The sequence below is a fragment of the Lentinus tigrinus genome, assembly GCF_003813185.1.
Source record: "Lentinus tigrinus ALCF2SS1-7 unplaced genomic scaffold L226scaffold_1, whole genome shotgun sequence".
NCBI classification, from domain to species: domain Eukaryota; kingdom Fungi; phylum Basidiomycota; class Agaricomycetes; order Polyporales; family Polyporaceae; genus Lentinus; species Lentinus tigrinus.
This window is the reverse complement of record NW_027137910.1, coordinates 1640154-1667014: the sequence shown is the minus strand read 5'-3', so window position 1 is coordinate 1667014 and position 26861 is coordinate 1640154. Positions and strand designations below refer to the sequence as shown.

The window sequence follows — 26861 nt, the reverse complement described above, 5'->3', positions numbered from 1 at the left end:
CTCCATTGCTCCCAACCCCGTTACGCCCTACGCCCACAATCACCACGCTCTCGCAACACATGCTATCTATGTCGCAAATGCGCCCGTCCGCCCTATCTCATCATTGTGGTCTCCGCGCCGCCTCCACGCAGGCTCGATACCTGGGATTAACAACCTCCTCTCGATGATCAAGACGCGCCGACGCAGAGACGCTGTGATTGTTGGCTGTGTGATTGGCATATGCACAGTGCTCCTGCTCATGTACATGTTCTGACCCTCCCATCGGTCTCACGCGCGCAGAGAGGAGGCAGCCGCAGCTCGTCTCATCAGTGTCGGCGCGCCCGCACCTTGCGGTTATGCGCCCATATTGCGTATTGTACCAGACATCCTTTCTGTTCTGTTAATTGCACATATCTTATTCGTATCATTCGTCCGTGTACACATCCGGGGATCATCAAATGATGTACGCCAAAGCCCACACTGGACCACATCGCGGGTAGGGCTAATATTGGCTGCTATTCTTGCTCGGGTGTGCAGTGCACCTCGATGTCGTCACTCACATCCACATCCAACCAACCAAACACACCCATTGGCTGCTTGCGCGCGCATCAGTCGCTGTCTTCATTGGCCGCCTCCCACTCCTCGATGGCCCTATCACGTCTCTGCCTCCGCTTCGAATACGGCCTGTGCCCGCCTCGCTCGAACTTCTTCCAGTTCTCCTCGAGCCGCCTCACTGCACCCCACTGTGCCGCATCCGCCGGCGCCGTGTCGTCCCAATGATCCTCGACCGGCCATCCCTTCACCGCGGCGACGGTACGGAGCATGTGCCAAGTGTATGGTGCCGAGTGCCTGATGTCGTGGAAGTCGGACTCGACGAGAATTCGGTCCGGCGTGCAGGCGGCGATGAGGTCTCTGTGTGCCGGCGACCGTGCGTTGATCGCAGTCGAGAGGGAGAGGAACACGTTTGGGTGGCGTTTCTGCAAGGGTCGAGGCGGCGGCGGGGAGATGTGGGTATGCACGTAGGGTCGCAGACCGTGACCGAGAGGCGGCATTGCATCCAGGAACGCAGGCAGAGTGGCGTCGGCGGAAGAGATGAGCGTGTTCGTCCGGTTCGTCAGTCAGGGCAGGACGTGAAGAGCATCGCTAGGGTCACCCACCGATATCGCTTTCCACCCTTGCGCGCTGAGCCCACAGCTGTGGAGGTCCACGCTGATTTTGAGCCACTCATCGAGGTACTTGGCTTCCATCCGATCGAGCAGTTCGCTTGTTGCTTGTTGGCACTTGACGCTATGGAGACTCACGTTTCGGCGAAGCTCCACGGCCAGGTACAGCTGAGCTTCCAGGACCTTGAGCTGATGTGCCAGGGGGATCGTGAACGGAGACAGCTCGCGCCGACCATTGTCTTCGTCCGCGTATTCGGAGTATGGCGGGTCCGCGGGACGCGAGTATGGAATGCGGCATGCCCGGTCGAGCCCTACCTCGCCGAGCATTGCATTTGGGAAGGACGTCAGGCCCTCGTCCAGATCTGCGAGGACTTCCGCAAGAGGTATTGGATCCGGAAGATATGGTAGCAACCTGTCGAACGCGGAGACATCCTCGGCCTTCGGAGGAGGTGATGGAGGAAGGAATAATGCACGGTAGTGCGTTTCCTTTGACGTTACTGGCTCTACCGCGATCCAGTGGGCGAACCAGGGATGGTAGCCTGCAGAGCGCGTTAACGCACACGTCGAGCAACGAGCAGACCACAGACGAGAAGCAACACAGCATGCAGGATATTATCACGCCCGGCGGCGGCCTCGAAGTCATGGACTTGATCATAACATGGAAGACGGGAAGAGAAGTATAGACACCAACCAAAGCATGGGATGACCTTCTCAGGATATGCACGCGTGAGGTCGGCAACGAGCCTCTGGTCACTGCGCCGCGTCGCCATTGCGCATATGCGGATGGCCATCTCCTGGGCGACCTTGAGAGTCATTCCCATGTCCGAGTCCGTGGGATGACAATGCACATCAACAACGTGCTCCAGGACGGAGCGGGGCACGCTGTCGAGCGCGGTCTGCATGTCGTCCGGATCCGCCGATGGGAAGGGAGAAGGCTTGGCAGGCTCGGGCATCGCGAACAGGGACGGTCGCAGTACGAAATCCTGAGAAGACGGATGCTGACGGTATTATGGGTGGGATGGAACCCAGGGCTGCGCGTTCGCCAACTTGGTATAGGAAGGTATAGAGGACCAGGTACGCGAATCTTCGGATTGCCGGTGTACGTCGAGCTGGAACCTCGACGGAAGGAGTTCGTGAGATTGACAGATATGTAAGCGTGTCGCCGGCGGGGAACAGTTTGCGGGGGCAGTACTGCAGCGATCGATATCACAGAGCGGCAATACGAATTGCGGACAGAGAATTGAGTAGTGGTCAGATCGCAGGCGCTGTCCGTATGTAAAGATCGCAAGGATAATAACGGATGGACCAGACGGCCTTCTGTATGCGTGTGTATCACCCAGGATGAGCCTTGTGGATAGATATGACTAGGGATGCTCCAGGTGGCCTGTTGGTTGATGGTGGCAGCGGATGAACATGCGTGCATCTGAATCGGATGCGCATCGGCAACGATCCAACTAGCATTGGGCGTCTTTAATAAATCTTGTTCTGTACCTCCTCAGTTAGTCATGGCGGCACGTCTCGCAATGACTATGGTGCTAGAATTACAGTAACTATGTGTACATGTACACGATGAGAGCCTTCGTCGTTCATCATGGCTTCGCTGTCCATGGCGTCCTTCACTCAATGACCGCGACGTTGTCAGTGTTTTGGCCCTGGGCCTGACGTTGTCCCTCCTGTGTTCCCGCCGGCGCAGTAGTAGCTGCCCGGACCTCCTGGTGTGCATCCGTCTTCTGGTCCTCGTCTTGCGAGTCCTGAGCACTTTGGAAGGGATTGCTCTGTGATGAATGCAGAATGAGCAACGGTGAGCTGGGGAAGGTGGGAAGTGGCTCACATCATCATCCTCCATCTGCTTCTTCTTGACTACGCCAGAGCGTAGCTCACGGCCATGCTCTACGAGATCGGGCTTATGGAGGATCTTGCCCTTCACCTCTTCCTTCATACCAGCGAACTTGTCGCCTGTGGACTGTTCCGTGCCCGTCAGGACAGGGAACAACTGCTACGTAGGTATCCACGTACCGCACCCTTCCCGTACTCGGGACCAAATCCCACCGCGCCAGCATGCTTCTGTTCAGGGTATTCACTGTTTTCCGCGGGTGGTTGAACTCCGGACATAATGATAGGGTGTGTGGGGTAAAGTGGTTGTTGTGTTATGGTGCAGACGAGCTCGCCGTAGAGCGTCGTTCTTAAGTATGCGTTGGCTATTAATATCGCTCGTTGGAGACATGACGCAGATAGTACTGCTGCTTTCAACGCTGGATGAGATACAATGACGTCGGCGTTGTAAGAACAGCAGGCATGACATCATGCCAGTGGGTCAGGTACAGCGCAAGACGCAGCTCAACTGCCAGACAGTGGGCATACCACAGCGCTAGTCAGGTGATATCTCTGTCATGCACGCCAGCTTCCACTGACAGAGCTGCTCCAGGGACTTGCAAGCAGTACAGAAACCTGGTACGGGAGCAACCATGCCCGGACATTGCCGAGACGCCGAAGAGTTGCTCGGTTGCTCCGGATTAGGCAGCGATCGACACATTTGCGCATCTTCGGCGCCTGAGCATCTTGACCATTCACCATCAACAACCTACACGGACATCTTCTTAGCTACAGCATCCTTTGTTTCCAGCGGCATCCACTCTCATACTCACCGCGAAATCTGGTCGGTACATGCTCCTCCGGACCGCTTACATACAAAGCCGACGATTAATTACGACTGCTACATCCGCCCTGAGCAGCATGTCCGAGGGGATCAGCAAGCAGCTCGTCCTCCCGAAAGGCTCTGGATTTGGGGTCAAGAACGGCGCCATTGACAAGGATGCTTTTCGCAAGGTTGTCACCGTATTGGCTGCGAAAGTCGCACCCGAGAAGGCCGGCGTATTGCTCAAGGCTCCCGCGCTGAAAAGGTGCGTCTGTATGGTTCTGCGCAACTCTTACGGCGCGGGTATGTAACGATCATCCTGGAAAGGTCCCTCATTGATGTGCCGAAGGTCAAGAGCGTCGCGCAGGGACCGAACCAGGAGAGGCTCGTGCTATTGAGGTATTCCGATCAAGGTGCTTCCCGTCCCTATTCCATCAGAGTGATTTGTCCGATTGAACAGTGCGCAAGCTAGCCGACTTGACCGAGGATGCCGTACAGTTCCTGCGATCCCAGTCTGCTGACCTAGTCCCCCACGAGCTTGTTTTCGACTACGACTATTGGAGCACTGGTGAGTTTGTACCTCCGGACAGCAGGTTCGCTGCCGCCTTGTCTGACTACAATTCCAGACGATGTCGTCCATGCCATTCTACCAAAAGCGTTGGAGGAGGGAGCACCATCTGGCTTTGCTGTCGTTGGTCATATAGGTATGTCTCGTTTGTTGCCCCTTCTGGATGGTTGCTCAGTCTCAGCCAGCGCATATGAACCTTAGGCCGGAATATCTACCCTACAAACATATAATCGGTCAAGTTGTGTTGGACGTACGCGGGTGTTATGCCGCAGGCAGTACACTGACTAACCCACACCCCAGAAAAACCCGGCCGTCAGGACTGTAGTAAACAAGCTCGACAACATAGTCGATCAGTTCCGCGTTTTCAAAATGGAGCTTCTGGCAGGAGAGCCGGACTTCGTTGTCACGCAGGTGCGCCCTCTTGTGATGCCTGCTATCATACCGGCACTGACCAACGCAGTCCGAGAACGATTGCAAGTTCACCTTCGACTTCCGCGAAGTTTATTGGAATTCGCGGCTCCACCACGAACATGAACGGCTCATTGACCAGTTCAAGTCGGAAGACGTTATAGCGGACGTTTTCGCTGGCGTCGGGCCTTTCGCGATTCCTGCGGGCAAGAAGGGCTGCGGAGTGCTCGCAAACGACCTCAACCCGTCTAGTCATAAGTATCTCACGACCAACATAGCGGACAACAAGGTGCGTCAACAAGCTACTTACGAGACTTGGTGTTAGGTTCATCCTTGTTGTAGGTGGGGACACTTGTGCGGCCGTTCTGCGAAGATGGCCGAGAGTTCATCCGACGAGCATTCAACCGAGCGTGGGATGATCCACTCCCGCCGGTCCCCCAGCGCAAGCCTCGGAAGACGGAATTAAAAGAGATCCGCGCAGGCGAACGACCGGCGCCTCTCATTGGCCCGCGGAGGAATTGTATCAGTCACTTTGTCATGAACCTGCCGGATACCGCCGTCTTGTTTCTTGACGCGTTCCGCGGGGTCCTATCTCCTGCGAACGCGGGCGAGCGGGATTTAAGCGGGCTTTACACGGAGGCGACGATGCCCATGATTCACACCCACTGCTTCACCCGGGAGCTGGAACCGGAGAAGGCACAGGTGGATATACGCCAGGTAGGTTGTGAACTAAACACATGCTTGCTCTCGTCGCTGATCGGATGTGTATGGTGCAGCGGGTGGAAGAGAAGATTGGGCATCCGCTGGGGCCGGACACTGTCTACCATTGGGTTCGGTCTGTCGCGCCTCAGAAGGAGATGTACTGTGTCAGCTTCCGGCTGCCATACGCTGTCGCGTATGCGGAGTGAGAATGAGGAGTGACTCCGGACGAGTGACGATGCAGACGTTGTGCGGGGATTAGGTTCGGCGCGCGCTTGATGTGAAACTGCTTACGTCAGCGGCAGTTTGCCTCAGAAAAGCGAGAGACGCGCTGTTGGGGGGCGACGACCGCCAACTCATCATCTACCCCGCCCCGGCGTCGGCCTTTGCTGTCGCTCATAGAGTACTCTACTGTCTCTCCTTATAGAGCTCTCGTCGCTTCTCCTTCCTCTAGAGGGCTATACCCAGCTACACTTCCTAATTCTTGTCTTCTCTGGCCCGGCACCATCTGAGACCTTGCTGTCATGTTTCCGCTCAGCTTGCCCCGTATATTCGGAACTGTCCACTGCGATTCCGAAGCCCCTACGTCTCGCGCGGCTTCAACTATTAGCACCGTCAAGAGTGCGATCTCCGTTCCTGAGAACGAACTCAAGCGATGGAGGAGGACCTTCGATACGAATGCCCAGACCGTCGTCGAGGGCCAGAAGTGCGTGCATCCTCCCACAAGTCTATTCAGATCTGTGTATTGACTCCGGCGCGTGTCCTCCCCTATGTCCTAGGTTCCTCAACAGCGACCAGTTCGTGAACGCTATTGCGCCCAAGGGCGACCTCACCAAGATCGGTCGCGCGCAGTTCGCGACGCTCTTCCGCGTCGCGGACGCGAACAAGCGCGGATTGGTCTCCTGGGATGACTTTGTGGTGTTTGAGACGATCCTTAAGCGGCCGGATGCGGACTACTGGATAGCGTTCCAATACTTTGACGTGTACGCCGAATCCATCTATATTTTTGCGCGCGAGCATTGTCATGCGAGCCAGCGATTCGCACCCTCCTCGGACGGGGGTGTCGTTGGTATGTTTGTTGTTGCAGAGACGAGTCTGGCACCATCTCGTACGATGAGTTCAAGAACGTGTTCAACGCGAACATTGGCCCCGATGCCATCCCGTTCGACTTCGACTGGTAAGCATCCGTTCTGTTCCGGCGTTGTCGGGTTGAGACTAGGGTGAGATGCTGAGTGCGCGTGGGATGTTGTGCAGCGACTGGGTCAAGTTGTACCTTGGCAAGAAGAACGGCGCGCACGTTCTTGGGTGTACGTGGTCGTAGTTGCAGGCGATGCTCGCACCCACTCACGGATGTTGTGTATCCAGACGGCGAGTTCACGCAGTTGATGAAGGGGCTGCAGGGCGAGCGGCTCCGCCAGGCATTCAAGTACCTAGACAAGGACCAGGATGGGTACATCCGTCCCGAGCAGTTCAAGAAGATTATCCTAGTGCGTTTCCACTCTTCATGACATCACTATATGCGCTATATGTGACAATGTCTCGCGCTCTAGGACATTGCTGGTCATAAGCTGTCCGATGCTGTCATAGAGAGGCTCCCGACCCTGACTACTCTGAGCCCCGGAGGCCGTATATCCTACTCGGAGGTCAACGCCTTCTACAATGTGATTAGAGGTGAGTAGCTGGACCGTTCGATGTATCGAACAGCACTGATCGTACGTACAGAGATGGATATGGTAGAGCGGTATGTCTTCGGGGACTTGACACGGCGAGTTGTACTCACCTGTCCCCGTCATCCAGGATCATCCGTGAGGCTACCGCAAAATCCAAGGACGGCCGCATCGGCCAGTCCGACTTCCTTGACCATTGCGTCTCCAGGACTCGCTACGCGCTGTTTACCCCCATGGAGGCCTCCATCATCTTCCACTTTGCGGGCCGCGGCAACGGCCAGCAGCGTCTTTCCCTGCTCGATTTCGCTCAACTCTTGGATCCTCGGTGGAAGGCGCCTTCGGAGACGATGGAAAGCAAGGCTGCGCCATCGTTCCTGATGGAGTTCGCTCACTCCGCATATAACTTCGGTCTCGGAGGTTGGAAATCCCGTATAGCTGCAATGATTGATCGCTCACATGCATGGTGTACACAGGTATTGCGGGCGGCTTTGGAGCAACGATCGTGTACCCCATTGATCTCGGTGCGTATTTGCATTATGCCCGCCGCTAACCATTGGCTGACTTGACCAACAGTCAAGGTAAGGTTTGCTTCCTGCGGGACATCTATCGGACGCCGCTGACAGGCAACCTCACGTTGTTCCCAGACACGGTGCGTTTCGTGTCATTCATCGACAGCAGTCACCACATGTCTGACACGAGCTTGTAGGATGCAAAACCAGCGCAGCACGGTTGTCGGACAACTGTTGTACAAGAACAGCCTGGACTGCGTGCGGAAAGTGTTCAGGAACGAAGGTTTCCTTGGCTTCTATCGTGGCCTTGGCCCTCAGCTCATAGTGCGGTCGGTTTACTTCATCTCCGCGAGCGTGTGTTCACGCTATTTCCGTCTCAACAGGGCGTAGCGCCTGAGAAGGCCATCAAGCTCACCGTCAATGATTTCATCCGCTCACGGGCGATGGACCCGGAGACTGGGAGAATCTCCGTGGGATGGGAGCTCGTTGCCGGAGGATCAGCAGGTGGTTGTCAAGTAGTGAGTCTTCGCAACCTGAGCCTTCCTCGAGGAAGCTGCGTCTCGAGTACCGCTTCATTGACGCATCTCGCAGATCTTTACGAACCCGCTCGAAATTGTGTACGTGCTCATCATGCGAGGTATCATTCGGGCGGACCGAGCTGATATCGGTTGTTCAGGAAAATCCGACTCCAAATCCAGGGCGAGGCAGCCAAGCTCGAGGGAGCTGTGCCCAAAGGCGCTGTTCACATCATTCGCCAACTCGGACTTTTGGGACTGTACAAGGGGGCGAGCGCGTGCTTACTGCGCGACATTCCCTTCTCGGCGATCTACTTCCCGGCGTACGCACACCTGAAGAAGGATGTGTTCAACGAAGGATACAATGGCAAGCAGCTGTCGTTCTTTGAGACGTTGACGTCCGCTGCTGTTGCGTACGTCGTTTCAGATCGTATCCCATCGCCACCAGTGATGGGTGGATGGGTGGATTGATGGATGCTGACGACTTGTTTGGACACCGACGCAGCGGTATGCCAGCCGCGTACTTCACGACGCCCGCCGGTAAGTCTGGACCTTTCATTTAGCGCGCCAAGCTGAGAGGTTGATGGGGAACCGACAAATTCAGATGTTGTGAAGACACGGCTGCAGGTGGAGGCCCGCAGTGGTCAGACGCACTACAAGGGCATGCTTGATGCGTTTGTGAAGATATGTGAGTGTTTGTTTTCGCCGTGTCAGACCGAGCAGTGATTGACGTGCGGGGGCTGGGATGCGGCTCTCAGATCGCGAGGAAGGCTTCAAGGCGTTCTTCAAGGGCGGGCCGGCGCGTATTGTTCGCAGCAGTCCGCAGTTCGGGTTTACGCTAGTTGCGTACGAGTATCTACACAAGGTGAGTGCGGGCTAATGAGAACATGAGAGGGGACTGATGGAGGGGGACCGGGGATTGGTCGCAGTACTTGCCAGTAAGTCGGGTCCGCTGGATTGATAAGGCGGTGAGGGTACTGATTAGCCATGTGTGGGAAGTTCCCATACGCCAGCTCAGGGAAAGAGGTGGAGACGAGGCTCACCTCGCAACCAGAAGACATGGCACAGGTACGGGCGCGGAACGCGTTGCGGATTCTGCTGGATGCGCACGGGGATTTCGGGCGTCGCTCTGGGTAGAGAGGCCGGGGACCGGACCCGGGGGAAGGGGCGGGCGGGGATGGATTATTTACCGCATTTACAATGGCATATCTTGGATTGCAATGCGCTGCCGTCGTTGGCTGCTTGGGCCGCATCAACGGCGCAGATGGCGAGTTGCCTGCGAGTGCACGAGTGCGCTGTACTCCGGGCCAATGGCACGCGCGCAGGAAGCGAGCCAATGGGGCCGGGGCACGGCGGTGGCAGAATGTCTCTAGGGAGACACGATCACTGATCATCTGTTCGGTCGTGACACAACAGATGAGCTCGCCTGTCGCCGCCCTCATATAGGGCCCGCCTGCGTCCCTCTCTCTCATCCCCCTTCCTCCGCCTTCGTTTCCGGCCTTTCTCCTCCTCCCTCCTTTTCTTCTTTAGCGGTGAGCCCCTCCCGCGCCTGCATACACCCACCCATGGCACTCACGCATTCTCCGCCCACAGAGCGTTTGCGTTCTACACGCAGGCTTCCCGCACTTTTTCAGCCTACTGCTAGACAGTCCCGACAGCGTAGACCGCTACCACTCTTTTGCAACACACGTATCATTCCCGACCCCGTCACGACTATCAGCTGTCTTAATCGCCCGACATGAACTCCGTACTTGCTGCTCTTACCCTCGCGGGTGCCGCTGCCGCCCAGATCGTCGCCGGCCCCGTCACAATGGTTCCCTCTAGCCAGATTTACGCGACTGCTTCCGCCGGCGATAACCACGCTTCCGCCTCGAATTACGGTGCCGCCTCGAGCTATGCTACCTCCGTTGCAAGCTCCTCCAGCGCTCCCGCCTCCACCTACACCCAGCCTCCTGCTACCGATGGCGGCTACTCGGACATGCCCTACTCCTCGTTCATGTCTGGGGGTTACAAGAGCATGAACTGTGGGTACGGCTATTCGAAGGCGTCTGATGGCTCGTGCCAGGCAATGAGCTGGGTGAGTCTCACGAAAATCTCCGCCCCCCGTTTGATTGCTCACTTGCTGTGCGCGTCAATCAGTGGCAAACTCAGGGCTGCTACGAGACGATCATCATCAACCAGTGAGTACAGCCTCTCTCTTCCCTGTCTGCGCTCGGTCCTCATGCTCCTGCAGCGGGGGAGGATACGGCTATGGAGGAGGGTGCGATAGTGGGTCCACCAAGACCGTCACCATGACCGAAACCATGACCGATACCAAGACGGTCACGATGACGGACACCATGACGGTCACCAAGACGATGACGGATGTGAGTATCTGCAGTTCTTCGACGCGTACCGGACGCGTTTTAACGCGATACTTCGCAGGTCAAGACTGTCGCGACTACGGTCCACGACACGATGACGGTCACCAATGTTCAGACCAAGACCAACGTCGAGTCCGTGACCAAGACGCAGACTGAGACTGACATCGAGACGTCCACCAAGCTCGTCCCCACTACGCGCGTCTGGGTCTCGACTGAGATCATCGACAAGACCAAGACCATTGACCACACTCTCACTGCCACGGAGACCAGCACCCAGGTCAACATCTACACCAAGACGAAGACTGACACTGAGAGCGTCACTGCTACCAAGACCCAGAGCGTCACCGAGACCGACCTCATGACGGTCACCAAGACGCAGATCAGCACCATGGTCGTCCCCACCACGTATGTCAAGACCTATGTCAGCACCCAGGTCATTGACAACGTAAGTCTCTTTTGCTCGGTTGTCTCACTTGCAAGACTAATGTTTCGCTATAGACCAAGACTGTCGAGATGACGCAGACCTCTACCATCACCGACAAGATGACCTTCGTCTCCACTGCGACGCAGACTCAGGTTCAGACGCAGACTGCCACGCAGACCGTCACGGACGAGATGACGATGACCGTCACTGAGCTCAGCACCGTCGTCAAGCCCACCACCTACGTCCAGACGTCTGTCAGCACCCAGGTCATCGACAACGTGAGTGTACTTGTACTCACATCCTTTCGAACCCCGTACTAACTGTCTCTTCAGACCAAGACCGTTGAGCAGACCATCGTCCAGACGATGACTGAGGACCGGACGGAGACGCAGACTCTCACTTACCTGTCGACGTCGACGGCCACCGCGACTCAGACCGACACCGTCTCGTTGACTGCCACCTCCACTGAGACTGCCACCGCGACTGCCACCGTCACTGACACCATGCTCGTGTCGTGCCTCCAGGGCGTGAGTACTCGATTGGTCTTGTCTCGAGATTGAGCTGACATTCCTACGATCTCTAGTGCAAGACGAGCTACTACCTGACCCCGGGTAACACCGCGTCGTACACTTACACGTCGACTGCCGCTGCAACCTCGACCACCTCGTCGTCCAGCTGCTACGGTAGCAACTGCGGCTCGTCTTCAAGCTGCAGCGGTAGCGACTGCAAGTCCTCCTCGTCCAGCTCTGGCTGCAACAGCGGTGACTGTGGTAGCGGCTCGTCGTCGAGCTCCAGCTCTTCCAGCTCGTCGTCCAGCTCCAGCTCCTCCAGCTCCAGCTCGTCGAGCAGCGGCTCCAACAACGGCTGCTCCGGCTCCAGCTGCGACCAGTCGTCGTCCAGCTCTGGCTGCACCGGCTCCAGCTGCGGCCAGTCGTCCAACTCTGGCTGCACTGGCTCCTCTTGCGACAAGGGCTCTTCGTCGTCTAGCTCCTCGTCATCCAGCTCCTCCTCAGGGTCGAGCGGTAGCTCATCCTCCAGCTCGTCGAGCAGCTCTAGCAGCAGCTCATCGAGTGGCTCCAACTCTGGTTCATACTATTAAAAGGGACAATTAGTACAAGTCGGACTCTTGTCGAACTGCTGATGGACAGTTTGGTGTCATCGTAGTGTTGTCTTCGGGTAGACTCGTCGATACGTACATACAATACCCGCTCACTTCGGACAACGCTGACGGACAATTAGTGTTAGGTGTCGATACGTTGCTGCACTGTAGCTTCAGCTATTCCATCTTCTATTTTGCTTCGTTCCAAGAGATATATATTCTATCATTGCTGAAGCTATACTAAATTAATCGGGCATTCGCGAAGCAAACTTCTGGTGTGCGCAGTACAAGTGTTTATCGCCGTTGGGCCCGACACTCTTCTCACCCTCATTTCGCTCATCTCAGCTTCTCGTCATCGGGGGGGTCCGCAACTTGCCTTCTACGGCCGTCCGGTGCGCAACTTTTGCGACCCCATGCCCTCCTCATGGCCAGTCTAACGGCATTGGAAGACGTCCGATTCCGACTTGACCGAACGCGGTGTCCCTGGTAACAATCTGCGCTTCGGTTGCTGACTTCTTGCTGCTGGGCTTGGCGCACCAGAGTTGTGGTATGTACCAACGCTATGGTTCTCTGACGTTCACGCTCAAGGCGTCTTGAGGCAGCCGTTTTGCCGGGGCGTGCACGGGGTTGTGCACAAGGCATCGACAAGTTGCAACTTAGCGTCGGTGACCGGCGGGTGTGCCTGGCTGGTTAACCTGACTCGGGATCCGGACTCATTGCATGCGTCCTGCAGGCTGCCGCCCCGGTCCGACTTGTCTGTCACTCATGGTCAGTTAGCTCTGGCTGGATGCGAGCGAATCGGGTGGCCACGATCGTTTCGGCGATCGAGGACATGCAGCGGGAACTGCAGCCGCGGCAAGCAAATACACTGCGCGAATTCTGAGCCGAGACTGCAACGCGGAAGGAGCATATATTCTGCAGGGAGTCGAGGGTGCGCACGGTCATCGGTCTACAAATACCGTGCGTACATAGCTGGTGCGCGGAAGCTAGCGCGGAGGGCCACGGTCCCCCGACGGAATGTTCGCGGAGAACGTGGTCGTTTGCGTGCCGGTGAGTTTGTTTCACTTGCCTGCGGAACTTCGTCCCGAACCGACAACCCTTTGCTTGCGTTCTGCCAGTGCCTGTCGCCCGCACGTCAACCATAATGCGAAGCTTGAACACGTTCTTGCCCTGCAGTTCAGTGCGGCTTGTCGAAGTCGAGTCCCGAGGACACTCAGGTGGTTCCCCAGCCGTCGTCAAAATCGCCAGGTTGTGCGCTCGGCCGCCTTGCATTGTATCCGCAACCTACGTATAACCCCCTAGAAGCCTCAAGCAACCGTTCCCGGCTCGGTGTGCCTCAGCGGCCAATCGAATCTTCCGGATACATAACCTCGTTGCCAGAGGTACGCGCGGGGGCATGATACCGCATCCGAGGCCTGCCACCAGCTGTGACGATTTCGGCGTAAGTGTGATTTGGTATGTAGGCTGACATACAGCGATGAGCTTTGACATCCGTACGACAGCCGTGACGAACGCAATTCTGGAGCAATCTGTTTCATGTTAATCGCTGTCGCGGTGAGCTGCGCAATTCCAATGTGGAATCCACAAGCCCTTGCTAACCATCGTTCCTACAGGGCACGCCACTGAGCGGGAGACTAGTGGGCCGCTCCGATGTTTGGGGCTCGAGGAGCCATACTAATTGAGGCGTTTCCATTGTGCGAGCTATTAATTGAACTCGGTGCTGGCAGTGGTAAAGTTCCCGCTCTATGTACGTGCCTTGCGTCCCACTCGGACTACGTCAGATTTGACTGAATCACCGCCCTGCCCCTTGTTATTCAGGGTTTCGCTTCCCAGACAATGCGTTTGCTGAAGGACTCTGCATTGTACCATCAAGTCGGTGAGGTACGCCGGGTGCACTGTGTAGTAGTGCTCCGAGGGGCCGAAGTGACGGGGTGAAGTACCTCCCGGAAGCCATCCAAGCTGACAGTACTAGTGAGGCCTCGTGAGGCCGATTTCACGCTGAATATCGCCAGAATGACACTATCTATGACCCGTAGGGCCGCGACCCGGTCGTGGTCCCTGGAACTGTACAAATGGAAGGACTTCGGGGCGCGCGAGTAAGTTCACCCATAGAACTCACAATGACCTTAACCTTGACTTCCAGTGGCTCCCAACCTTCACTTCAACGACCACACGACCTGCTCATGATCCCTTATGCGCCTAGGAATCCGGAGGGCCATCGGTGCTAGTGAGCCAACAACGTTTCATATGTCGTACGCCAAGTCTAGCTCATCGTCTATGACAATGACATGACTTCGAAGCCGGGCGGTGGTCCCTGGATCCCAGTGTGAGGCGTAATGCTCCCGGTCGGCATGCAATTGCCTCAAAGTCCGTTTATGGCGCAGCACATAGTACTCGGACAGTGAGTGGTCAGCGCGCCGCCGGTTCCCTCCACTAATCATATCGCTACCAGGATCGCTGGGAGCCAGGTCTGCGCGCGTGCAAAGCTATCGGCAGGTCGTGAACGTATCGTATAGCGATCTGCGTCCAATATTCCTTCACGGCGGCGTGCCTAGTAGTCGTGCGGATCAACGCCATCAAGCCCCAGCAATGCAGAGTGTGACAGGAGTTCCTCGATCACTTTACAGTGACCTAGTGAGGCTCAACGCCTATTCTGAGGTATAATCACGATCCCTAGGAGAACAGTGAGCCCTCTCTAGCATGTCGACTTGTCTCAAATGTTAACGAGCGGTGGAACTCTGACATTGTGGTTCAGTTTTCGGCCTACCTGCATAGGCAAAGCCCTTGCGAACGCTCTTCAGGATCATGACTTCTTCGCATTCTTAAACACTGCGGGATCACCATTCCACAGTGCGCACCCTGTCTTGCAGAAATTTCGCATGCACATGCAGTCAGCTATGTGAGCCTCCGACTTCCGTCTATGCATTAGCCTTATCTGACGATGGGTCGTAATTATATAGCGTCTGGGCTTGGAAGCCTGGGGACTATCCGCGACCCGGTATGCTCAGTCATCTATCGGGCTCGGTGTTCACTCAACTGGGGACTTGCAGTGACGTATCATATCGCCTCATAGTAGTCACCGTGGTTCGAGGCTGGCCGCGTACATCTAGCTCTATTGTTCCCGGTGTCCCGCCGACCGTGAACCGAGCAGTCCACTGACAACAGGAGTGGTTTCATAAGGAGCGATTACAACGGCCTCGATGTTCTATCCTCTCGCTTTCGAAGCTTTCCTTGTGGATGTAGAGCTTCCGAGGTAAGCCGAAGAAGGGGAATGGGCGTGAGAACCTGTACCCTTCCTTCGTAGCCTCTCAGTCGTTTGTGAGCCTACTACTCGAGATCTAACGATACTGTCGCAATCATGTAGCCTCAAGCTATTGCCAATGGACCAGATATGCATGTTACGGTAACCTGAGGATCTGAGGTAGAGCAATCGATCGACCAACTCCGGCCACCTAATTGACGAAGATCGAGCACCACGATCTATCATGGCAATGTGGCACAAACTCCAAGCGGTCCAAATGTCACCGGATATGGTCTGGGCCCCAAGACCCGAGGGCTCGTGCAGCTCTCACGGCGTGTACGGCTCTGTGAAATTTGAATACTCAATGCAGGATGCTCATGCTTCAATCATCGCGTTGCGACGTCAAAAGTCCAACATCGCAGCCACAACCACATGGGGGGTGTCTGGGAAGAGATGACATGGCGGGTCTTTCCTGGATTCCATGCACCTGTCACTTGCTAGTGCCTCTTCTCGGCACGCTGAGAGCTTGTGACCGGGGTTGATGCGATGGCAAGTCGTTGGTACTTCCTTTCTGCGATACTGTATATCGGTGTGTGCAGTACACCGACGGATGAAGCTCGCGGTGGCGGGTATGCGTACCTTACAGGCCTCCTGAGTCTGAAGTAAACACAGGTATAGCCGGAAGCGTATGAGCGCTTATGATGTGTCCGAGATCATCGTGGATTGCGCAAGACTGGTTCAATTTGCTCCCGTCATCGGCTTCCGGCCTCGAGCTTAAGTTGGACGCCGCTGTCAACTTAGACCATTGCTATTGCAGCAGCAGACACTCAGACATGCCTCTGCAGCATTCGCCTGATCCCGCGGAGCCATCATGGGCGCAAGACGTAAAGACAGAATATCTGATCTTTTTCTCTTCGCGTGACGAGAGCGGCAAACTGTGGTGTCCGGTGCGTGGACGTTCTCCGAATGCGTAACCTCCGTGCTGATAGGAAGTATTGACTCCAGGACTGTCGTGCGGTCGAAGACCTCGTTGAAGAAGCTTTCGGACCGGCAGAGAATCCGTCGGCCACTATTCTTTACGTCGGACAGCGGTCGGCGTAAGTACTATCCGTCACTCGCGCAGCCGAGTCTGACAGCGCTGCTCTTAGGTGGAAAACCCCCTCTAACCCCTACAGAGCGCACCCGTGGAACGTGCAGTCAGTCCCAACTGTCGTCAGGACCCGAGACGTGAGTGTTCTGCGCTGTCGCGCATACCCCGAGCGCTCCCGGAACTCCTGATCACCGTGACTTACTGTGCAGGGCGCGAGACTAGTGGACATGGAGATATCGCAGAAGCTGGCCTCTTTTATCCATGAATAGAATGTCCACCATTCCCCGCATAGGGAATGTTCGGGATGAAGCCGTGTGCATGATCACCACTACCTCCGCGGTGGAGCGCCGAAACTGCAGGTGCATTCAGATTCGATTTGTTATCAGCGCCCGCGCTGGGGGCCACGATGCATTCGCGGACCTGAACATGCGCACGCAAGGCAGATTCCCTGGCAGGTCGCGCCTGGGGGTATATATCCCTCCGCCGCTAGCACTCCCTCTTCAGTTGCTGGCGGAAGGGACAGATTATCATGGGGAGAGTGAAGAGTACAGAGCGCACAACTCCGGCGCCCTCTTTCTCAGCTTGAAGGGCGAAATTGCAGGGTTGACCTGGCAATCAGACGACCCCATAGAAGACCCCGATATTCCATGCCCGTCTGTCTCCTACTTAAATGTTCATTTTCCTCTAGATCGCATTGCTGCGATAATGCCCCCGAACGGTGACTTCAGTACCATCATGCCTGGCGACACATCCAAGCACATCCAGCCCTCTACAACCTCGGTCTCATGGCAAGAGGTATCGAAGATCAAGATGGCCGAACGAGAAGAGCGTCTCGCGCAGCGGCCCGAGTGGCGACTCAAGGCGATCGTTCCCCCGCAGCAACACGATGTGTCGAAACATCCCACATCGGAGCTCACCCCTCGCGAGCTCGAGATCGTGCGCTTGGACGCCACTGCGATTGCGGATGCCATACGTACCCGACAATACAGCGCAGTCGAGACACTCAAGGCGTTCTGTCACGTTGCCTCTATCGCACAGGATCTCACCAACTGTTTGACCGAGGTGTGCTTCGATGAGGGGCTATCGAGGGCCCAGGAGCTGGATCGGTATCTGGAGGAGACGGGACAGGTCGTAGGCCCCCTCCACGGGGTACCTGTGTCTATCAAAGATCACATTCGCGTGAAGGGCCATGATACGTCCACGGGCTACATCGCATGGGCCGGCCACACCGTCGCTGAGAAGGACGCGGTGGTCGTAGACATTCTACGGAGGGCTGGGGCTGTCATCTACGTAAAGACTGCGAACCCGCAAACCTTATTAGTATGTCTCGCAGCAACATCATACGATCTGTCAATGCCGCCCCGCTCACGACTTACTTCCGCTGCAGTCACTCGAGACCAATAACAACATCTACGGCAGGACATTGAACCCATTCAATCGCTGTCAGTCCCTGCCACCCATCTGCGGCCGTATGGATATCGGTCTGACAATGTCGCACAGCATTGACCCCGGGAGGGAGTAGCGGCGGAGAGAGTGCCCTGATAGCGGTGCACGGGAGTCCCCTGGGCATTGGCACGGACATCGGTGGTTCCATCGTGAGTGTGACATTGCATATGTAATTTCGTCCATGGGCAGATCACGAAGCCAATAACTCAATAACGTTAATCTAGCGCATTCCCGCCGTTTACATGGGGCTGTATGGCCTCAAGGGCTCTGTCGGCCGCTTACCCCACGCAGGGCTCATGGGATCCCACGACGGGATGGATGCCATCGTGGGTGCCCTCGGTCCCCTCGCGACGTCAGCCCGAGACCTGGCTCTGTTCTGTCATGTCATGTCGCAGTACGAGCCGTGGCTTGTTGAGCCGCCGCTTCTCGAGATCCCGTGGAGGCAGGAGGTCGTCGACGGAGAAGGGATCCCGGACAAACTGTCCATTGCGATCCTGTGGGATGACGGCGTGGTCACTCCCCATCCGCCCATCTTGGATGCGCTGCAGCGAACGCAGGATGCGCTGACTGCGGCGGGTCATGAAGTCATTACTTGGGAGCCAATCGACCACCAAGAAGCTTGGGATCTCATCGTACGTTCCGCTTCCGAACGGATCTATCTATCACACGTGCTGATAGACGTTTGATCTGTAGACAAAGCTATACTTCCTCGATGGTGGCGAGGAATACAGAGAAGTTCTACAGAACGAGCCTTGGGTCTCGCAGACCGAGTGGATAATGTCTCAGGTGCCGAACGGAGGGAAGCCGTACTCCGTCGCCGAGATATTCAAGCTCAACCTTGAGCGCGAGGCATTCCGAGCCAAGGTCGCTGCGCACTGGAATGCCACTAAGGCCCGCACAACGTCAGGCCGTCATGTCGATGCCATACTAAGCCCGGCTGCAGCTACGCTCGCGCCGCCACACGACACGACGAGATGGTGGGGATACACCTCCTACTGGAACCTGATGGACTACTCTGCAGTGGTGTTCCCGGCTGGTCGCTTCCACGCTACCGGCTATAGGTCGGTGACGTTGCGTGGAGGCGTAGTCCACACGGGCGAGCCCCGAAATGACAAGGAGTACTTCATCCGAGCTCAGTGGGACCCCAAGACCTACAATAACGCACCCGTCGGTCTCCAACTCGTTGGAAGACGGCTCAACGAGGAGCGTCTCCTGGGTGTGCTGCGCAGGGTTGAAGAAGCCATCGCCACATACCACGATCCGTAGAAGACCGTCGGCGCAATCTCATCGCGATAAGTGGCGCCCAACGCTAGTACAAGAAGGGCATAGGGCTCGGGCTCAAAAGGGGAGGATCTATTGTGGACGTATGTTGGGAAGGGACGGGCCACGGTGTCATGTTGAGACGGATGTAGCTTCAATTATAGGTGGGGAAGCACAATTTCAACGCATACGATCTTGTGATGATCTTGTTAATCTCGACCTCGAGCCGATGCCCCGAAGAGATGCCTGCTTTCCGCCGCTCTCGTACATCCGGCCTCCTCCAGCGTGGGCACCAACGAGCCCAGACGTGACAGATGTCGCACAGACCGAATAAACGTGGCGGAATGGCGCGCCCAAGCCATGACTGCGCGCAACCTCTTGAATCGGCGCGGCGCGCGCGTTCATACTGGCGTCGCAGGGTTGTCACCAGACCAACTTAACACCCTAACATATACAGTAGCTCCAGAGGCCCCAGCCGCGCCCCAAGCACAGCGAACAAGCATAGCACGGCCAATTCTGTACAGTATGCTAAGATGGCACTCACTAGATCTACTACGCCTTTCTATAAGCGAAGGGCATCCCTGACAGCCTGACAAACATACGCTGAGGACGTGAACATGATGCACAGCCGGACGGCTTCTGTTTGAGTTTGAGATAGCCGAATGCCGTCGGTCCGCAGCAACGGTACGTGATGGCCACCACACGGCGTCGATGTATCAATGGTCGAGAATTGGGTGTACCAAGGATAATCCCAAATGAAATTCGATGCGGTAATGCGAAGTAGATATGAGTCTTAGATCATGCCAATATGCGACTTGGCCGGACCAATGTCGGGCTGCTTGGGACAGTTGATGACGATAATACGACGGCACTGCGTAAAGATACGATTATAGTGGTGAAGTCCATGCGGAGTCAGGGTCCTTGTATGAAAGATATTTGGCAGACATGGCGGTGTTATCCGGATATCATTCATTGTGTGTCGCAGGAGATGTTGGGGTGCCTGGACGGAAAGTAGACCGAGACCAAGAGGCTCTCGGAATGTCATGCACTGCTGGTGGCCATCAGAGCCTTGTGCTGGATATGGGACACGAGCGACATGGGCTGGAGCAGGAAACGGGGTCGCCCCGGAGTCGGTGCTCATGAAACTCGTCCGACGAGCCACAGCGAGCCACGCGGAGATCTCGAGAGTACTGCCACTCCATAGACGCCCGTGTGCCCTCCTTGTCTGCTTGCAGCCATCTCTCCGATCCCTCACAACCTCTCGCGTTTCTTCCCCGCACTGCCCTACCGCACGGTGCGGGATATCCGCAGAGGCGCGTTCGCCACCGATGAGCTCGCACTACTGGGCGACTTGGAGCGCTGACCAACCTCACGCGCGCGGAGCGTCCGGACACATGAACGAAGCGTCCGTATGGACATGTCACTCCGCCCACTTGCGAAAACGACTGCCGTTATGTAACCAGTTGCGGCCTAGCATCTTGGCTACGCTTCTTCCTTCTCGGTCGGTTTGCGAAATCAACGAAGGCGACGGGGGAGGGATGCGTGCCCGAGATGGGATAGGCCAGTGCTGTTCGCCGCCCATCTTCCAGGCGCGCGCCTGCAAAATTGACCGGCGCCAGCGGTCGGAGGGAGGAGGAGGGAGGCGACGGATACTCCTGATTATTCATTCATTTTCAAAGCTGTTTGTATTCCAATCTGCGTCCGGCCGTCAGACACCCGGTGGGGAGATCTTGTCCGATTTCCCTACGCACGCCATCAACGAGCCGATGTGCAGCTAACCCCGCTGACGCCTAACGCCTCGGGTCCCTCCGCTCGGACTCTAAACCTGGTTTGCAAGCCTCCAGTCTTGTCCTCGTCGTCTATCGTGGAATGGCTGTCCTGTACCTGTCCAGGATATAAAGCCTGCCATGTCTCCGACACTGTCCTACCAAGTCGCAAAGACTACTCTCCCTACCCATCTTCCCCGACCCCCTTCCCCCGCCCCGTATCTGGGTGAGTATCAACTTGCTCGCATCCTTGCGTCAAAACTCACTGTTCTTCCCAACAGTTAACTCGCCATGCCCGGTCTGCACGCGTCTACCTCTCGTCAAACCTTCGTCATGCAGCATAGCAGTGCAGACGACTTCCTGTCGTTCACCTACCCAGTACTTCGACGTCATGAGGCGTCTTCCAACATCGTTCTTGCACACGCGCTCAAGCGCATCGGTGCCGAAAACGCGCTTAGTGGCTACGAGTTCATGTCCGACGAGGACGTCGATGCACGTTTCGCATCCGTGGAACCCGACTGCTTCACGCCGCGGCCGTCCAGCAGCGCGTTCTGGCTGACTTTGTGGAGTGTCTCTTCCCCTTCAGGACCAGCCACGCTTGAGCTCATCCTCTCGTGCGTCAATTGGTCCCTTGGCGACTATCCGATCTTCCTCTGGACGCCTCATCGCGCATCCGCGGCATCTTCTGCATGGCTTGCCCCCCGCATCCAGCAGCTCGCAGATCATCTCCATTCCTGCGTCCCCCCAGAGCGTGTCTTCTCCGTGTTTGGCATGACTTCGCTCGTCAAGTCATTTGCCCGTATATGGACCCAGATGACTGGTGTCGTGGTAGAACCCGAGCCGTTCTACGCTGCGCTGTTCTCATATTGCACTGCGGAGACTTTGCGCGAGGGAGATACTGCGCTGCCCGAGGGCCACCGGCTGAGGAAGGCCGTCATGGCAGATCTGGAGTCTGTCGCACAGCTTTGCAAAGAGTTTGCTGATGACTCCGTGAGTGCCGCACTCCCTCTCAGAGTGGCTTGACTGGTTGTACTCACCTTGTTGAACTTCGCTAGGTTTACTTCCCCCTTACCATCGAACGTGCCCGGATCGAGGCCCGTGAGCTCATTTCAAAGGGACTCGTGTGGGTATACGATGCCAGCGGTGACCTCACTACCATCTGCGCCGTCACGCGGAACAGTCATCGTGTCTCTGCGATCACCAAGGTGTACACCACCCCCCGATGGCGCCGCAGGGGTTGCGCTGAGTTCATCGTGCGCGCCGTCACCGCTCAGTAAGTTCGGCTCGATGCTTGCAGTATTGCCCCCGATGCTGACCGAACTCCGACTTAGGCTTCTGTTCGACTTCGGAAAAGAATCCGTCGTGCTGTACGTTGGTCATGAAAACAGCGCCCAGCGCGTCTACGACCGGGTTGGCTTCGCAGGTTTGTGCGGAAAGCCCAAGCCCGATGCTGTCGAAGACTCCCTCGAGCTCGGCTTCGTCGGAGCTGACAGGGGACATTGGTAGATCGGTGAATCAGGACATGACATATCAGTATCTGCACCCTAATTTCGCCACCTTCGGTGTTCACAAATAATAGTACTCAACACATTTGTATCCCTAGTCTCTTACTATTCCTATTTAAATCTAGTCGCAAGTCGAGTTGCCCTGTTATACGCTGTCCCTTATTGTCATACGTAGTTTATCTAGTACCATTTCGCCATGTCAACGAGTCATGATTGAAACATCTCCGTGTGCCTAGCGCCATTTACTTATGTTATAATGAATTCGTCAAGCTTCGACTGCGGCTGACGGGAATAGCCCGCTACAAGCCGCTACAGCTCCGGTGTGACCTGAAGACGTCTCCGGGTCCGCGTGCCTGTGAGTGCCTGGCTGAGACAGCCAAGCTCCTTCGCATTGGCATTCCCACGAACCAGCAAGCCACCTCAGCCTGTCCAACCATGTCAGACAGTCTGGCCAACATGCCCGAGACGTCCGGCTGATCTATGCACCCGCGTGCGCAGGGGCGTGTGGTGACACAGTTGACGAGACCAGCCGGATGTATTGACGCACATCCACCCTCAAGTGGTCGGTATGCGTGCTCACAGTACGATCGCACCGGAGCGCGGCGAGCGCATCGACGAAGCTGAAGATATTTCCGAGTCTAGAAGGAGGCTCGGCCAGCTGCGCGGTGCATCACGAACGACGCCGGCCTCATGGGCGAAGATACGTCAGTCTACCCTGTGCGCGAGTATCACGATGGCCCACCGAGCGCCCACTGCAGACTCACACGGTGACCGATGCCTGGCGTCTGAGCGAGGCTTCTTGATGGTCGGTCGTGCCCAAACGGCATCATGCCTGGGTGATGACCCCGTGAAGCTTCAGCCGATCGTGCTTGGTAACTTCGTAGGGATCCTACGTACAGAAGGAAGGCGGAGAACGGAAGTGGATGGTGGAAGGCTTGTCGGTCATCACGGACGCTGGATGAAGGTTCGTCGACACTTGCAGGTCGTGCCACGCCTTAGGAAAAACACGTCGTCCGCACCCCGAATTACAGTGCATACACCGGTACGAGGCTTCTAGCGAACTCAATTGCGTTCACTGGGCAGTATGGGTGGCATCATCCAGTGGGCGGGCGGAGAAGCTGAGTACGCTAAGCATTACGTTACTCCGCGGAAGGAGCTAAGTAGGCCGAGATCAGCTACCGTGTTCGACGTTCATATGCCCTAGATGCAGCCACGTCAGTGTCCGGCATTAGGAGAATCAATGAAGCACTAACTCCCCGCTCATACCGGCTAGTAACAGTAGAGTTCTTCCACTCCGGCTTTGGTGGCGGTCATCGCGCGCAACAGCGTACACCGGCGATGTCACTTCAAACTTATCACTCTCAGTAGGAGGTGAGACGCGATGGTACGAAGATCTCACTGGCAGAAGCACATGAGCACTGTTGAACCGACACAATTTGCTCGACATCGGTACTAGTATCCAGGAAGCCGAGGCCGACCGTGTGAGAGTAACACGTCAACATAGGGTTCTGTCGCAATTCTGTACATTACTTATGAGCTTCTAACCAGCTTTGCGATAGTAAGTGCTCACCGATGTCCTAGAAAAGTTCATCAACTTCATGGGGTGTCTCCATGCATGCATGCTTCATTGACGTGAGCGATCCACACCATACTCCCACAGTAATTTTGGAAACCCTGCCTATCAGCGACACTTAGCTTCCTACTTACTGTTCTTACACGTTGCGTTGGTAGAACCAAATGGGTCTAGACATAATATCATGGTCGGATCTTGTTGCACTGACTGACAGTGACTTAGGTCTACCAGTCCTGCGTACCTGACCTGACCCAGATCGGGGGTGCTGCAAAGTTTTCGCGTCGAAGAATAGCCAATAAACATGGACGATGGGGTTCGTCGTCAAGGGTCCGCAATTTTATGGGGCGTTGCAAAGTCAACAAATGTCAAAATCCAAGACGCATCGCATCGCCTCCCCTGCCGCTACGGAGGTGACCGCACGAAGCTGCCATTCCGCCCCCCTGCCTTCTGCTCGACGAGGATGTCTTGTATGATCATCTCCTTGCCGGCCACGGCTTTGAGCATGTCCCACACTGTCAGCAGGCCGACAGATACCGCAGTCAAAGCCTCCATCTCCACCCCGGTCTTCCCCTCGCACGAGACCGTTGCGCGACAGACGATGCTATAAATCAGTCCTTCCGAGGACTGCCCCAACCCGATATCGGACCTCGTGTCCTCTGCGAAGTCAGCCACGGCTTCTCTTGGCGCGTCGGACACGGTCCGAGTACAGTCAATCTCAGGGTGCAACGTCACGGCTATGTGCGAGAGCTGCAGGGGGTGGCACAACGGAATCAGCTCCGCTGTGCGCTTGCAGCCCATGATGCCAGCGAGCTGGGCGACTGTGAGCACGTCTCCCTTCGATCGGGCCTTCTCCTGCGCCTTGCGAAAGGAAGCAGCCTCGGCGTCTGTGGGTGACTGGTGCCCTCTCGGAATCGACGACGGACGGTGGGTGTCGTCCTCGACTCTTCCGCCGGTGACCAGTTGGTAAGCAATCTTCGGAATGACGATACGCCCGGATGCAGTCGCGGTTCGTCGTGTGGGCTCCTTCCGCCCCACATCCACCATGGAGGCGCGGCCTGAGTCATCGATATGTGTGAGGCGTGGGGCTGGAGAAGCTGTGTCGCTGTCCGAGCTCGTCCTGAAGCATCGTACTGCCTTGGGCGGGACGGGGACCGCCGGCAACATGGGGAGCGATCGAAATCTCGGAGAGCGTTGTAATGACCGGGCGGGGGCAGGGCGATGCACACCTATATCGATGGGCGAAGAATCAGGGCAAGAGAATCAGGATCAAGATATTACTGCACGAACATGTCACAGACAAGAATATACTCAACCACCGATGAGAATCATAGGTCTGTTTGTCACGACGTCTATATCTTCCATCCCGGCGTGCTTCTCTTTCTTGCCCTTGACTGCGAGACCGACAGTCGACAAGAGAGCGTCGTCCGATGCGCCAGAGCGCATTTGGTCGCGGAGTGATATCTCCTTAGCGTCAAAGAGGCAAACCTATTGAAATTAGTGCGGTGAGCTCATGGTGACACTAACCCCTTACGAGAGAGTGAAACCCCACCTTAATCTGGCCGTCAGCCGTCAACCTGAGCCTGTTGCACGAGCCACAGAAGTGGTCGGACATGCTGCTGATGAACCCGAAACTCCCCAAGTGGCCTGGTATGATGTAAGAGCGGGCGGTGTCGTTCAACTCATCGGATCCTTTGCGCAGTTCGGGGTAGCGTGTTTGAATACGTGCCAGCAACTCCGAGGACGGGACCATTTTAGCCTTGTCCCATTTATTACCTGTGTCACGATAGATTGTCAGCTCAACCGAAGCATCGATCATATTTGCAAATGACCTGTGAAGGGCATGAACTCGATGAAGCGCACTGATAATCTGCTCTCCTTGGTCATCTCCACAAAATCGACGGCTTCGTGGTCGTTCAACCCCTTCACAACCACTGCATTCAGTTTCACCGACTGCAGTTCCGGAGATGCTAGTGCTGTATGCAAGGACCGCAGCACCGCATCGTGGCCCATCCGGCGGGTCATGATCTCGAACTTGAAAGGGTCAAGGGTATCCAAACTAGGGGTTTAATGTCAATCGTCACGCGAGGCGAGGGCGATGCGTGTTGCAAACCTTATGTTAAGGTGTGTGAGACCATTCTCGATGAGTGCTGGCAGCTTCCGGTGTAACGCAATTCCGTTCGTGGTCATGCCAATGGACTGTAGGCCATACTGTCGCAGCTCGTTCAAGCGGCCTGTGCAAGAGCTTAACACGGCTCCGATGGACACGGGTGGCTGAACTCATCTGCCACGGGACTGCGAGAGTTACGTACCAACTATTTCGACGATGCCCTTCCTCACAGTCGGCTCCCCGCCTGTCAGCCGTATTTTTGTTACACCGCTCTGCACGAAGAGTGTAGCAAGCCGGATGATTTCATCGTCGGATAAGAGGTGCTCCGGCGGAGATAGTTCGATCCCTTCGCTCGGCATGCAGTAAAAACCTGTGGGGGTTGCAGGCAGAGACGCGGGTCAGCGCGCCCTCCATCTACACGAGGTGTGGGTACCGGTAGGGCGGAGTGGGGGCAGGAGTGGTCTGGTAGAGACTCAGGAGAGACGCACACCGGAGATTGCATCGTTCCGTGAGCGAGATGCGGAGGTAGTTATGTTGCCGATTGTATGTGTCGATGAGGAAGGGCGAGACCCCACGCTCAGCCTCTATCGAAGTGATCCTGTCCTGAGGGTATTGGAGTATATCAGATGATGAGCTCATCACCGATACTATGTGTAGCAAAGCTTGATGGTGAACGCACCTTCACGCGTCTGTGCATGCTCCTAGGCCCTTGGACGAGGACCTCGGCATGTCTCAATGCAGCAGACGTCCTCAGCTTGCGGAGTGCGGGCTTGTGCTGGGCACTGAGCCGCCAGTGGATGCTGGCTTGACGAAACATGGCGGTAGCAGGAAGAGCTGCACGGCG

At 56.3% G+C, this 26861-nt stretch overlaps 9 protein-coding genes across 9 annotated transcripts; 6 read left to right on the top strand and 3 right to left on the bottom strand.

Annotated features, from left to right (window-relative positions):
* Nucleotides 1-348: 348 nt before the first annotated feature.
* On the bottom strand, nt 349-2550 carry L226DRAFT_528379 (TatD DNase family Scn1). Its single transcript, XM_067679344.1, has 3 exons — nt 1834-2550; nt 1137-1681; nt 349-956 (listed from the first exon to the last, which is right to left on the bottom strand). The coding sequence occupies exons 1-3, from the start codon at nt 2093-2095 to the stop codon at nt 588-590; spliced, it is 1176 nt and encodes a 391-aa protein (XP_067542759.1). The 5' UTR covers nt 2096-2550; the 3' UTR covers nt 349-587.
* Nucleotides 2551-2659: 109 nt separating this feature from the next.
* L226DRAFT_556117 (uncharacterized protein) lies at nt 2660-3437 on the bottom strand. The gene is made up of 3 exons (XM_067683104.1): nt 3159-3437; nt 2974-3105; nt 2660-2917 (listed from the first exon to the last, which is right to left on the bottom strand). The coding sequence occupies exons 1-3, from the start codon at nt 3252-3254 to the stop codon at nt 2759-2761; spliced, it is 387 nt and encodes a 128-aa protein (XP_067542758.1). The 5' UTR covers nt 3255-3437; the 3' UTR covers nt 2660-2758.
* A 438-nt stretch (nt 3438-3875) lies between these two features.
* On the top strand, nt 3876-5661 carry L226DRAFT_564791 (uncharacterized protein; the record flags this gene model as incomplete). Its single annotated transcript, XM_067683694.1, has 9 exons — nt 3876-4042; nt 4105-4190; nt 4250-4345; nt 4404-4481; nt 4531-4595; nt 4646-4756; nt 4806-5042; nt 5096-5470; nt 5530-5661. 9 exons carry the CDS (start codon nt 3876-3878, stop codon nt 5659-5661), a joined length of 1347 nt encoding a protein of 448 aa, XP_067542757.1.
* A 315-nt stretch (nt 5662-5976) lies between these two features.
* L226DRAFT_451836 (mitochondrial inner membrane protein) lies at nt 5977-9280 on the top strand (the record flags this gene model as incomplete). Its single annotated transcript, XM_067675035.1, has 17 exons — nt 5977-6158; nt 6232-6435; nt 6540-6629; nt 6707-6759; nt 6818-6939; nt 7003-7123; nt 7175-7193; nt 7250-7536; nt 7593-7640; nt 7795-7952; nt 8012-8146; nt 8220-8245; nt 8305-8556; nt 8649-8683; nt 8748-8831; nt 8902-9008; nt 9143-9280. The coding sequence occupies 17 exons, from the start codon at nt 5977-5979 to the stop codon at nt 9278-9280; spliced, it is 2061 nt and encodes a 686-aa protein (XP_067542756.1).
* Nucleotides 9281-9779: 499 nt separating this feature from the next.
* Nucleotides 9780-12230, top strand: L226DRAFT_18570 (uncharacterized protein). Its single transcript, XM_067672738.1, has 8 exons — nt 9780-10220; nt 10283-10323; nt 10377-10470; nt 10670-10951; nt 11263-11457; nt 11514-11818; nt 11862-12122; nt 12170-12230. The coding sequence occupies exons 1-7, from the start codon at nt 9882-9884 to the stop codon at nt 12040-12042; spliced, it is 1437 nt and encodes a 478-aa protein (XP_067542755.1). The 5' UTR covers nt 9780-9881; the 3' UTR covers nt 12043-12122; nt 12170-12230.
* Nucleotides 12231-17065: 4835 nt separating this feature from the next.
* Nucleotides 17066-19072, top strand: L226DRAFT_541618 (amidase; the record flags this gene model as incomplete). Its single annotated transcript, XM_067682073.1, has 5 exons — nt 17066-17680; nt 17748-17802; nt 17861-17955; nt 18031-18438; nt 18500-19072. 5 exons carry the CDS (start codon nt 17066-17068, stop codon nt 19070-19072), a joined length of 1746 nt encoding a protein of 581 aa, XP_067542754.1.
* A 1216-nt stretch (nt 19073-20288) lies between these two features.
* On the top strand, nt 20289-20956 carry L226DRAFT_18387 (uncharacterized protein). Its single transcript, XM_067672726.1, has one exon. The coding sequence runs from the start codon at nt 20395-20397 to the stop codon at nt 20842-20844; it is 450 nt and encodes a 149-aa protein (XP_067542753.1). The 5' UTR covers nt 20289-20394; the 3' UTR covers nt 20845-20956.
* Nucleotides 20957-21123: 167 nt separating this feature from the next.
* On the top strand, nt 21124-22338 carry L226DRAFT_564786 (uncharacterized protein; the record flags this gene model as incomplete). The annotated part of the gene is made up of 3 exons (XM_067683693.1): nt 21124-21822; nt 21888-22105; nt 22164-22338. The coding sequence occupies 3 exons, from the start codon at nt 21124-21126 to the stop codon at nt 22336-22338; spliced, it is 1092 nt and encodes a 363-aa protein (XP_067542752.1).
* Nucleotides 22339-24312: 1974 nt separating this feature from the next.
* L226DRAFT_451458 (molybdenum cofactor biosynthesis prote) lies at nt 24313-26656 on the bottom strand (the record flags this gene model as incomplete). The annotated part of the gene is made up of 7 exons (XM_067675013.1): nt 24313-25136; nt 25224-25395; nt 25460-25683; nt 25740-25966; nt 26021-26141; nt 26220-26387; nt 26506-26656. The coding sequence occupies 7 exons, from the start codon at nt 26654-26656 to the stop codon at nt 24313-24315; spliced, it is 1887 nt and encodes a 628-aa protein (XP_067542751.1).
* Between the last annotated feature and the right edge of the window lie 205 nt (nt 26657-26861).